Raw genomic sequence first — 12704 nt, forward strand, 5'->3', positions numbered from 1 at the left:
TCCTCATTTTCTCAACCCTTTTTCCCTTGAACACCGTCCTTACCCCCAAAATGGATGTTTTCCCAGGGGCTCATCCAACTTGGACCCTACCAGACCACAAAAGGTATGAATCCCAACCCTAAAGAACTCAGTGTGCCCACAGCACCTTCTTACTCTAGCCAGGGATGTCTCAGCAGCACTGTGGGGAGTACGCAACATGGATTGCACAAGCTGCCCGTGGGCCTCGCAGCTCCTTGCCACCGTACAGGTCTAACTCTGCTCAGCAACTAGCTTGGTAGCCAGTTTTGAAGTTTGGGTGTGTTTGCATAAGAAGCAGCTATTAAGCAGGCAGCGGCGTTCCAGGTGAACTCCCAGGGAGCCCCAAAGCGTAGCCCTCGGTTGGGCAAATCACAGCCATCTAATCTCAAGGTGACAAAGGCAGGGTGAGGGTGGCAGGGTCCCTTCCAAAGGAAAACCTTGCTATGGCTGTGCTTCCTCGCTCCGAATGAAAGAGAAGTCACCTGCAATAGCGGCTGACGCCTGAGCATCCAGGGCCAGCCCAAAACCTTAGAAAACACTTTGTGACTCACCAGCTCCTGCCTCACACGGACACAGCCTGTAATTAAAGGTGTCTCGATAGTACCTCACCAGCCCTGATAAGGCAGTGTTTTCCCACCTGTCTGATAACTGAGTCTCTCCACAACCTCAAGCCCTTCTCACCCCACAACATCCCTGGTCAGAGGAGAGGAGGCAGAGCCTGCAGACATCAGCATCCCCATCTGCTCTGGCGGTCTGATGGCTCTCATCACCACTGGTCTCCTTATAAAACCCGCCAATTATCCCACGCATACGTAGTTTCTATGTGCCAAAGAGATGTGACAGCCCATAACCTTCCTGAAAATCAATTAGACTATCTGTATGCTTAAGAGGTAATAAGTTCTGGGTAGGGTATTTTTCTCTTGTTGTATTTAATCTTGCTTTAGAAGCATTCAGCCACCACAGTTTAACTGCTGATGTATGTCAGACAGACAGCGTCACCGACTTATCTACCGTAGCTCCCAGCTTTTGGCTGCAAGAACATTGCTACATTAAGTTCAGCATCCTTTGCATTAGATGGGTGTTTAATCTCCTTCCTACATTTAAACCTGTAAAATAGTTGAAATTACTCCTGCTTGTCTTACCTGTGGTTCACCAAACATGCTGCTCTTTAAGATGGAAGGCAAGGCATTGTACGCACTCACACAGGCAGGAATTTTTCATTAAAAATAGTCTGCACGTTGCTGGTGTCTGCCCCTGCACTCACTCAGCTTGCAAAACTCTTTTCACTATCCAAAACGATTTGATGCACAAGGCAATTTTTTTTTTTTTGGGGGGGGGGGGAATTTGGTATAATGAAGAACTACTTAATGGGTAAAGCATAACAGCAAAGCAACCACGGGTTCTAACTACTGAGGAGTGGCTTGTTTGGAGTTGGGGGTTTTTTTCCACGTTAAAGGATTTGCTTATCTTGAACACCCTCCTCCTTACTGAGAGCGTGCCAGATAATTAAACTGAAGGTCTTATTTTTAAAATCTAATTTAGTTTTGAAAACATATGCTGCTGGACTATTTTTAGGATTTTTTTCTTATGTGGGCCAGTGGAAATAGGCTAGCCAGTTAGCATGAGGGCTTACAGGCTGCGCCAAGTGGAGTTCACTTTCAAGTCTTTAAGCTGAACACCACGAATCAGTAAAACAATGAAAAAAAAAAATCCTTTCAAATTATAAATATCTGCAGTGAGGTACTGATATTGATCTTCAGTTTTGAAAAAGCTTATTTTTAGCAAAACTAAATCTGGGCCTACAGCTTTGACTCAGGAGTTTCTTTAATTTGTTACCAAATGTGAGAGCTCGTCCTGGTGTTTGAGGGGCTGCCCTCACCACTGAAATCAGGCGAGGATTGCAGGATTAGGTTTAGCAATACCTTTGGAATATCTTGTATAGTACATCATTCCATACAAAACGTACGCTAGAGAAGTGAAATAACACCAGAAGCATAAGGATAATTTTTGCAAAGTATTGAGTTTTGTGCCCCTTATTTTATAAATATCAAGGAAAGTAACAGCATCAGAGGTACCTGCATCTAGCCCCTAGCAGTTTTGTTCACTATACTGGAACCCACAGCAAAATTATCTACCTACCCAAACTTACGGTGAATGATTCAGTGAAACTAAATTCTGTGATACGCTGGTATGCAAAAAAAATGTCCCCACATTACAAACAAAAAATCTTCTTAGCATCCTCCACAAAAAGCATCTCAGTGGGTACCCAAAATTACTCTGACCTCTGAGATCTCTCTCCTTTTTGTTGGGAGCACTTCCCACCAAAGGGCTGGAAATCCAGCATCAGTCCCTGGGGCATCTGGCTCGCATCACCAGTGGCAGCTTGCCTTTCTACCGGCCACGTCCTCTGCTTTGAGCTGATGGAGAAGCAAAGATGCTTCACTTGGGGCAAGGGACCTGCAGCCTGGGGACTGGATACGGCCCACAGCCCCACAACCTCTAGTTTTCCAAATCCCTGCCAGATAACATCCCGGAGAGGGGTTTGCAAGTCTTGCTCAGCCCTCCGCAAGGAAAAGCCGACCTTCTCTGACTTTAGCTCCTTGTTCACAGCCAAACACAATACATTAGCAAAGGCACTACAGCCGAGCAGTGTTTATCCAAGACTACCACGGGGCCAGAGAAATTGCGAAACACTGCGGGATGCAAAGTCTTCCCCCAATTATTCGACTGCCTTGAAAATGCAAATGCATTCACCATACCTCTGCTGCAACCCCAGCCCTGTTCACTTCCCCCCACCTGGGAGCAATATTTCATAGCAGTGCAATTTAAAAGCGGGGTGGCTTTTATTAATTTTAAAGCCTCAGCCTCTCACAGGTCCAGGTGCTACTCCGCAGCGCTCGAAGGTCAGAAATCCGGTCCTTGAAGAGGCCTCTCCTCTAATCTTCTCGGGGGTTGCATGTTCGTCTGCTGACTCACGAGCCCTTTACGGCCACGTCAAGTCCACGTGCTGTTCACAGGAGCGAGATCTATCCACGTAAGGGCTCTGGGAGCAGGCTTCGAACTTGCTGACCCAGAGGTATTACCCATCCCTCCCGGCTCGGCTGCTACACCTCCATGTGCGCTCCTATCTCCTGGCGAGCATCCCGCCTCCCACACGTCCCGCAGCACTGATCCCTCCCTGCACTTTCGCTTTCAGCAGCCTTACAACACCAGGAGAAAAGAGCTTATACCTGTTCCCTTATGCTTCCATATACGGCATCGACAGTATATACAGTATCAGCAGTTCCATATACAGTATTGACATCCATTACTGCCTTAAGCACAAGGGTAGGAAGAGCCCGTTCCCAAAGCGTCACGCCAGCGAAGTTCCCACCAAGCAGCTCCGTTATGCTCACTGGTGGCAGACAACCTACCACTACCAAGCAGATTTACACCAAGCCGGCATGACAGCCACCAGGACCAGAATCTGGCCCAAAATTTTCAAACAAGCAGGATACCATTTAACACAGTGCTTTTAAATGGCCTGGAACCACCTGGGATGAACAAGTCCTTCCTTCCTCCCTGACCCACCTCTGCCAGCTCGGTTCAGCAGCAAATCACCTGTCCTGAGGCCTGTCAGTACAAGTGGCCTAATTTTCTTCCTGTTCCTTATTACCAACCTGGTATTGTTTAACTCTAAATCAAGTCAAAGCAGATTCCTTTTCCTTGTTGGTGACAAACCAAAAGAATGCCCATGGGAAACCCCAAGCGTCCCAAGCACCTTCTCAGCCCCCAAGGTGGTCCATGCATTTACTGTAGGATGCCAACAGCTCTCTTATGTTACCATAACAAAAAACCTCGTGGGTTGTTTCCAGGAACAATTACATCAAAAATGGGTAATGCTTACTATGAACTGAGTGTAGGAATCAAGGAAGAGATGAAAATACCATCAAGATAACAGGCATGGGTTAAACGGAGCCCAGGAAAACAGTCATGTCCCATAAGCCATGTGGTGCAACTTCTCCTCACCTACAAACAGCCTGGTGAGGGACTGTGATGATTCAAAAACATCAGTTCAGTACAACAGGTTAAATTAACTAAAATAAGCAAGACAAGCCTCTGCAGCCTCAGCAAGGCATCAGCATAAGTGCCTGTATGTAACCCATCCCTGCTGCTCAACTGATCCACACCAACGATGGCTCCTTGTTCTTCAGCTGCTCCCACTCCTGCTATCAAAATGAGCCTACAGCTGCCTTCTCACGGACTCATTTCACCCCCTCAGTGGCCCTCTCTCTTCTGTTTTTACAGGAGAGAGACGTAGCTTTCTGGAAAGCAAAAGGAGTCACTGACACCAGATTCTATCGCGTCACAGCCTACAACAGCAGGATTGCTGTATTACCTTCCGGGAAAATGGGATGGTTACGTGCTGACACACAAGTGTGGCCACACTGAGCCCACTGATAGGAACCCTTTGTTATAGGAAAAACCTGAAAGGAAGGACAGATTGAGAGCTACATTTGAGGCTTCAGCTGGCACAGTCCGCTATAACATCTGTGGGGTTTTTTCAGGCTGTCCCCATTCAACACCTCTGGCAAAGGGACTACAGGTTAAGCTGACTGCACAAGCTCTGGGGCAGTTTTGACTCCATTTGCATGTCTTTTACAATCTTTAAAATACTTACCAGGTGCATAACAATTATAAATACAGATTTATATGGAAATGGCGCAGCCAATTGCTTTTTGTGCTTTTTTGAAAACAAGGAGAAGAGCAAAGGAAGAAAAAAGCCCCTACTTTTTTTCCTTATACCCTGCTGAAACCTCCAACCCCCAGGGCAAAGAAGAACACCCTGCAGACAGGGCCATGGGCAGGAGCGCTGAGACAGAGGGACTGGCACCGCTACCAGGGCTGGACACGACGATTCAGCCTGGGAGACTGAGAGAGAGGCACCAGCAAAGTCTTGAAACTGGGAGGAGACTGGGAAAGTGAGCAAGCACTGATGCACGGCATGAAGATCGTACAGGAGATTTGGGAGGCGACAGCGTTGGAAAAATCAGCCCACAACACCAAGCAGCTAATACTAAAACTTGGTGTTAAAGGAGATAACGGGAGCAGTCCGCCAGGCTCCAAGCAGCCGTCTCGGCCCCTGTGAGCATGCAGAAAGCCAAGCTGCATGGGGACGCAAACGGTGGCAGCACTACTGCTCGTGACGCCCGCAGCAAGAGAGCACATCCTGGTGATGAACTCCTTCATCCATCCCCTCCTTGCTTTTTCTGTACAGCCTCTACTAGGCCAGCAACAGAGCTATTTTGGGTGGAAGCTGCTAGTTTCAGCGAGCTGTCTGAAAGGAGCCCCCGCTCTTTTTGCACTACACATTGGCCGGAGGAAATTACTCTGGGCAGAGGATTTAATTCCCAGCGCCCACGCGCTCCAGGAAACAGCTCTCTTCTCCTCTGGTGTCATCTCATTGAGCGCAGCTTTCTCCTTTCACACCTTCATTGCGGGTAAGGTGAGGGGAAGACCATAAAGCTTTCCTCTGGCTTCTGAGAGAGGACAACCAGGTCCCTGTCCAGGATAAGGGAGAAAAGGCTCAGGCTTTACAAGTCCTCAGCTGGTGCACCCCTGGGTATTTAGTCCGGACAACATGGAAGATTTCCTATTTATAACTGACAGCTTGGTTTGATACGTGCTGCACAAAGGCCAACGCACTAACCATGGTGGTTTTTTTCACTCAAAGTAACTCTGAGCAGCTAAGGAAGAAAGAGCATTTGCAGGAGCATCAGGGAAAGGCGCAACGTTGTCCCTAACGCTCACCAGCTCACAGGAGGACTGAAAGACGAGATGAAGCCTGTTAGCATTCAGCAAAAAAGCCAGGAACCAAATACACTACTAATATTACACCGTTATTCCCCTAACATCCTCCTAGTATATACAGTCATATTTCCCAATTGTAAGTCCAAAGCCTCATTTACATCAGAAACTAAGTGGTATAGCTGCAGCCCTAAAACTCCCTAGCATGGCCATAGCTATAACTGCCATTAAGGTACTTTCCAACATGATAAAGGGAATAATCATATTGGCATACATCATCTTTACGATTATTCTGGGTGCTTCTGGTATAACCATTTCTGGGAAAATTTTTTGTTTGTTTCTAATGTTACACTCATAACTGAAACAAATTATACGAATAAAAACGTCCAGAGGGAAACAAACCTTCATCGGCCAGTCAGTCAAACAGCAATCTCCCACTGGGCCTCTACATCCCTGTCCCACCGCTGCTCCTTCGCAACCCTCAAAAGGCAACGGAGGTCTGCAACGAGCGCACACAAGCTGAGTGTCTGTCTGTCCTGCTCCTGCCAACACCAGGTGTTTGAACGATGCACACACACACGCACCCCCCCCAGGGGAGGAACACGGTTTCCTCACAGCCATCCCAGCTCCCACCAGCATCAGCGGCCACCAGGCACAACCCTCTACCCCACAGGCAGGAGACTCTCCCTCCCATGCGGAGAGGGCACAAACACACAACTTGTTTAGAGAGGCTGTGGATGTTTGCTTGGAAGGTTGTCAGGTAAGAAAATCAAGCAAAAATACACATCATTTGTTGCACCTCTACTGATGTCAACCTCTGGGCAAGGGACTCAAGCGCCAAAAAGCAGATGGGGACAACACAACAGCAAAGACCCCCAAGTATAACACACGGGTGCATATAAGAAACTTCAAACTGGATTCCAAATTTCTTTTTCCTAGCAAAAGATACGATTGAAATGTAATGGGGAGAAAAAAGGATGTTCTTGAAACTGCAGTTAAAAAAGCCCAGGAAAGAAGCATGAAATTCCATTTTGTGCCCAAATATTCCTCTATCATCCTAGCTGAAATAAGTTTTAGATTGATTTTTACATTGCCCCTAAAGCCATAATAGCATCTTGAATGGTTCAATTACAATAGAAAGCAGAGAAATAGCAAACATAACAGTACGCTCACCAGTAAAGGAAGGATATGGTCTCTATATACACACACATATGTATACATATGTATCAGAACTTAAATGCATTAACTGCTTTGGTTAAGCTGTGCTAATATATTGGTATTTCTCATTTGCTTGGAGTCCCTCTAGTTCGCCTGGATTAGGAGAAGAGGCTGAGGTTAAACTGAGGTTAGCTGACACGTGTCAGCCAAGCCTGACCTAATCCTGGGTTTCTTCCTAGTTGTTGTATCTTCCTCTCTAAAGATTATTAAGAATAGGAAGAAACCACAGGGATGCAGTTGGGTTCCAAATAACTATTTTTAGTAGCTGTACACAAACAGACAAGGCCGAGTTGTGCATGCTAGCAGCTCTGCAGAAACCTCCTCCCTGTGATCCCGGGCTCCACGGCTGTCTCCCTCACGGCCTCTGTCCTTCCCACCATGAGTCCTGACATGCAAGATAAGGAGAACCCCAAGACTGAAACAGAAACAACCCGTTTTCTAAACTCTATATTAATCTAAGTGTTGCCTAATACCATTCCTCCACCTGGTAAAAGCGGACCTTCGTAACATAGCGTAGGTGACACTGAGCGATTTGGACCTGCCATCCACACATCCCCTGTGACAATGAAATACGTGGACTTACTCCTACAATTTGTCCTGGATCCAAGACCTGGGGAAACTTCCCAGTCATCTCAACGCAGCTCTCAGATCTGGCCTAAAAGTAGGGGTTTGATGAGCAATAAAGAAACGAAAATAATACAGCTCAAACCACAGAGGTGCCAGCTTTTACTGTTTTTCATTGAGTACGCAGTATTTTGATCCCATTTCAAGGGAAACAACACTCTGTGCGACTGTTATAGGAGGTGAAATGTGTACTGTGCTGTTCAGACAGAGCTCGTAATTGAAACATTTGAGCACCAATGAAACCCCAAACGTAAAGTTTTTAATTTTCATTCAACCATGACATTAAAATTCTGGTTGTGCGGGGGGGGGGGGGGGGAAATACTACCTCAGAGTGCTTTTAAGGTCTATTCTTTCTGATATAGTAACTGGGATAAGCTCAGCCAAGACACCAGCAGCTGCTGGCGTACTCCAGTGGCTTGTTCCTGACGCCACTGCCTGCTTCTCCTTTGTCATCCCTACTCCCATAGCACACGAGAGGTTGGCTTATCACGGAGATGTGGCCCACTGCCTGCAACGCACGAAGGAGTGCCACCACGTTCATCCACGTGCCTTCGACCCCACACGAGGAACGCCCAGGCAGCTGTTGGAGAGAAGGGCTCCTGTGGAGGCAGCTGTCTGAGCTCAGGCCAGACATACCCGAGACAAACCCAGCAGCCTGAAGCACTCACCAAAAGAACCGGCTCAGACATCTTCTTTGTCTGAAGGCACATGACCATCATTTATAGGAAGGAGAAGGTTATCATGCAATACTGATCTTATTCAGCAGCTTCCAAGATGACTGGGTATGACACCAGGCTAAGAAACCTCAGCTAAACCACTAAATGCTCTGCACAGCTGACAGGGAAGCCCTGAAAGGCTGGTTTGTGTCTTGCAGACCCTCAGACCACCTTCCCCAACACTCGTGTTTACACGCTGTATTAGAGTAACCTCAAACTACATCATGCACAGACTTATGCTCCTCCTTACTTGCATCCCGTGATGGTCATGGGTTGCCTGTTTCACTATCTGGATGGAATTTAAGGTGTTGAATTTATCCCAGAAAATTTTTTAAAGGTTTGATATTTGCCTGCCGGGGAGACACCACCTCCCCTCAAAAAAAAAACGTGCCTGCAGATAAGGCACTGCGAGGAGAAGGCTCCTACTTATTAAGTTGCTTTATCACTGCGTTTCAAGTACTGAACTTGTGGTTATGCCACTACATAGAGATGTAGCTTCCAGCAGTCCTAGCCTCCTACCACAGATTGCCCAAATAGTTTTGAGCGGGTCAAATAATCTCTCACATCAGACTTCCCCACCTTTTAAGTGCCTGAGAAGGAAACATTTGCAACCAACCATGGAGCACTCAGACATCAAAATGGTGAGGACTATATAAACAGATACGTATCTCACCGGTGAAGAAAGAGACTGATGTGTTTAATGGTTTATAATGGCTGTTTTAGTTGCCATGAAAGTACTTAAGAGCATGCAATGCGTCCTTGGATTAAATCTAAATAAACACAAACAGCAGTAAAAAATGGCTTTTATTACAAGAAGGCCTGACTCTTGTTTGCACCTGTAACTCTGAATGTATGTAACAGGACGTCAAACTACATATTATAAGATGCTAAAAAGCAAAACACCATTACATTCATTTGCACAGAAAACATAGTGACACGAGGAGAGGTAAAACAAAATGGACAACTTGCATGGGTCTGATTCGAACATCTTGGAAAAATGCCATTTGCTCGAGTCAGGACCGAGCCACCAAGGAGGTTTGTGCCAGGTAAAGCTACAACAAAATGGAGATGAAAATGCCGAATCAGGCCCCTGGAAGGGAGATAACTGAGGGTCAGAATGAAGTTAATTTAAATCCGCCGAGCTGATACAGAGGGAGTTAGACAGAGCCGCAAAACAAAATGAAAGGCTCAGTAGGAGCCTGCACAGCCAGTGCTGCAATGTCAGAAATGCAACACAGTGCCATCCGAAACCTACAGACATAGTACCAGGACTCGAGGAAAACAAACAGCGGTGGCACTCCTGGGGAAGACATGCCTGCCTGCGACAGCCCTAGAATAACGCGCCAGGCTCCTGCAACCCATGGCCCCGACAGCAGATGCGTTTCGAGGGGAGGATCAGCAGAGCCTCTGGGGAGGACCTCCACGGATGGAGTAAAACCGCCGGAGGAATATAACGGAGCCACATCTATTTACACCGGGGAGGAGGATTTGCCCCTTTCTTTTGCTCCTGCTTGACATCCTCCTTTGGGTCTCTTATGGGAGAGAAGGTGTCTTAACACAATAGGTAATTAGCTGTAATGCATCCTCCGTGGCTGTAACAACTTAACAGGGCTTATCTGTAGACCTGATCTAGGCTTCCAGTTATCCTTGTTCTCCCAGTTCCCTCCCCCCATTATTTGCATCTCAGCTTGACAGGTATTTTGTATTTAAGGTGAATAAAAGTGTTTGCATGTGCCTGTGCACGCTTAGCAGAAGGTAGGAGAAAACCACCCGATTTTAACTCGGATTCCCTGAGACACGGCTCGTTCCATTTTCCCTTCCCTGACAAATAGAGGGAGCTGAAATAAGAAACATCAACTTTGGGATCCTGCGCTACCAAACGATAACTCGTTAAAAATATTGGGACTCTTCGTTGAAAAAAGAAGAAGGGGGGGGGGAAATCCCCAGGAAGCTGATGCATCACCGTGTTGCATCTGTGTCAAGCTCTGGGTAAACAAGCAGCAACATGAATGAAATCTGTCCAGAAAGACTGCATTTCAGCGCCAACCACGCAATCTCTGGCCAAACCACTGCATATGTAACAAAGTTTGATCTCGCTTGCGAGCGCTCAGCTGCGCTTCTGCCATTTCCTGTGGAAAACTGAAGCTCTGAACGGAGTCTATCACCCAACCCCCCGCCCGCACCCCTGACAGCTGCCCCCACATACACGCACCCCCCCCTTCCCGCAGGGGCAGCCCCGGCAGAGCCGGGGGGGGTGGGGAGGGATGCTCAGCGGCTCCCTCCCCGCTCTCCGGGCCGGGCACCGCCGGGAAGGGGCAAACTCACCGCGCTATCCCCTCCTCCCTCCCCGGCCGCCCCGACGGCAGGTGCCGCTGCCCGTCCCGTCCCCGGGGACGGACGGACAGACGGACGGGCGGGCGCCCGCCAGGGAGAAGGGGGGGTTCCCGCACCGGCGCAACAGGTGGTCGGTGGCGCCCGGTCCCGCCCCGCCGCCGCACTCACCGCTGGCGTTCTTGCCGCAGATGAGGTGCTGGTAGGGCTGCAGCAAACCCCAGAGCTCGGGGTCGTTGTTGACCGTCTGCTCCAGCGCCTCCAGGGTGAAGCGGGGCGCCTCGCCGCCCTCCTTCTCCTTCTCGGCCGGGCCGGCGGCGGCCGCGCCGGCGGCCGGGGGTCGGCCGGGCGGCGGGAGCGGGGCGGCGGGTCCGGCCAGCACCCGGGCGTGGATGTCGCGGAAGAGGCTCTCGGTGCCGGCGGTGAGGTAGATGGCGGCGTGCTCGTGGATGCGCAGGGCCACGCGGCTGTCCACCATCCAGCGGTAGAACTTGCCCACGGAGAAGGCCAGCCCGCAGCGCGCCGACTTGCCGCGGCTGAAGCGGTCGCCGCCGCTGCCGCTCATGTTGTAGAGGGAGAGGGCGCCGAGGGCGGCCGCCGTGCAGCGGGCCGCCAGCGTCCAGCCCAGGACGATCTCCATGGCGCTCCGCACCTCGTGCTTGGTGCACTTGGCGAAGCGGAGGCTCAGCCGCTGCGCCTCCCGGGCGATGCGCACCAGCGCCCGGCTCACCAGCGTGGAGAGCCGCGCCGCCGCATCCCGGATCCCGGGGCTGGCGGCGGGGGCGGCGGTACCCGGCGCCCGCGGCTCCCGGCGCGGCGGCGGCGGCAGCAGCAGCGCCTCCACCTCCTCCAGGCTCCAGGGGACCTCCTCAAGGTCGGGCAGGAGCCGGGAGCACTGCTGCCCCGCGCAGTCCAGCACCTCGGAGTCTTCCGCTAGGACGGTGTTGACGGTGTCGAAGCTGTTGTGCCGACTGTGCATGGAGTCAGTTAGGTGCGGCCAGCAGCTTCCTCCATAGGGGTACGCGGGGTGCGAATCCGAGCAGCACAGCGACAAGTTGGAGGAGCGCACCGAGTCCGCCGCGCCACCATACCCGGAGTCCAGCGTCAGGTCTTCCAGCGTCCTCACCGCCGTCTTACCTCTCCGGGCCATCGCCGCACTTCATGCTGCACCCGCGGGACCCGGGCGGGGAGCGGCTGGCAGGAAAAGCACGGGAGGAAGGGGGGGGAGGGGGGAAGGGGGGGGGGGGGAGAGAACAGCGAGGGGGGTCGCGGCGAGATCCGCCGGCCCGCCAGACGCCAGCGAAGCGGCGGTGCTGCCCGCGCCCTGCTGCCGGCTCCAGCGCCGGCTCCTGCTCCGGCTCCTGCACTGCGCCGCGCCGCGCCGCCGGCCCGACACCGCACCGCAGCGCAGCGCCGGCCAGGCGGCGCACAGCGGAGGAAGGGAGGGAGGGGGGGGGCTGGACTATGCAAAGCGCCTCCGGCTGGCGGCCAATGGGGCGGCGCGTAGGGGAGGAGATATGCAAAGCACCGCGCCCGCCGACCAATGGGACGGTGCCTCGCGCCCGGCGGCTCCTCCCCTTGCCTCCGCGGGGCGCGGAGCCGGGGCGCACCGCACCGCACCGCACCGCACCGCACCGCACCGCGCAGGGAGGGGGGGACCGGTCCCGCCCGGCGCCGCTCCGCCGCTGTCGCCGGCCTGTCCCGGTCCCGCGGGGCTGCAGTTCCCTCTCGCCTGCGCGGGGACCCCCCGCCCGGGCTGCAGCAGGGGGTCCCCGTGGTCCAGTCCCGAAAGCGCGGCCTTTGTGCGCTGCAAAATGAAGACACGTGTTATGGTTTGAAGAACCCCACAAGGATTTATTGTCGTTTAATCAATTACTCTCTCACCCGATGACCCCTCCCCACCCGGGAAGGGGAATCGGGGAAAAAAAAACAAGGAAACCCCAGGGGTTGAAATGTAAACAGATTTAATAGAATAATGCTAAATAATTAACATTAACAACACTAAAGAAC

At 51.2% G+C, this 12704-nt stretch overlaps 1 protein-coding gene across 2 annotated transcripts in view; it reads right to left on the reverse strand.

Moving 5' to 3' along the window:
• ABTB3 (ankyrin repeat and BTB domain containing 3) overlaps positions 1 to 11844 on the reverse strand; it is a gene marked incomplete at both ends in the record, with an annotated part of 177620 nt that extends 165776 nt beyond the window's left edge. For both annotated transcript variants that reach the window (XM_082495626.1, XM_082495625.1), the window contains one exon: positions 10866 to 11844. In XM_082495626.1, the coding sequence (XP_082351752.1) occupies positions 10866 to 11844 (979 nt within the window). The remainder of the gene's footprint in view (positions 1 to 10865) is intronic.
• Positions 11845 to 12704: the final 860 nt, after the last annotated feature.

This window comes from Vanellus vanellus (genome assembly GCF_965231255.1).
Source record: "Vanellus vanellus genome assembly, chromosome: 1".
Classification (NCBI taxonomy): domain Eukaryota; kingdom Metazoa; phylum Chordata; class Aves; order Charadriiformes; family Charadriidae; genus Vanellus; species Vanellus vanellus.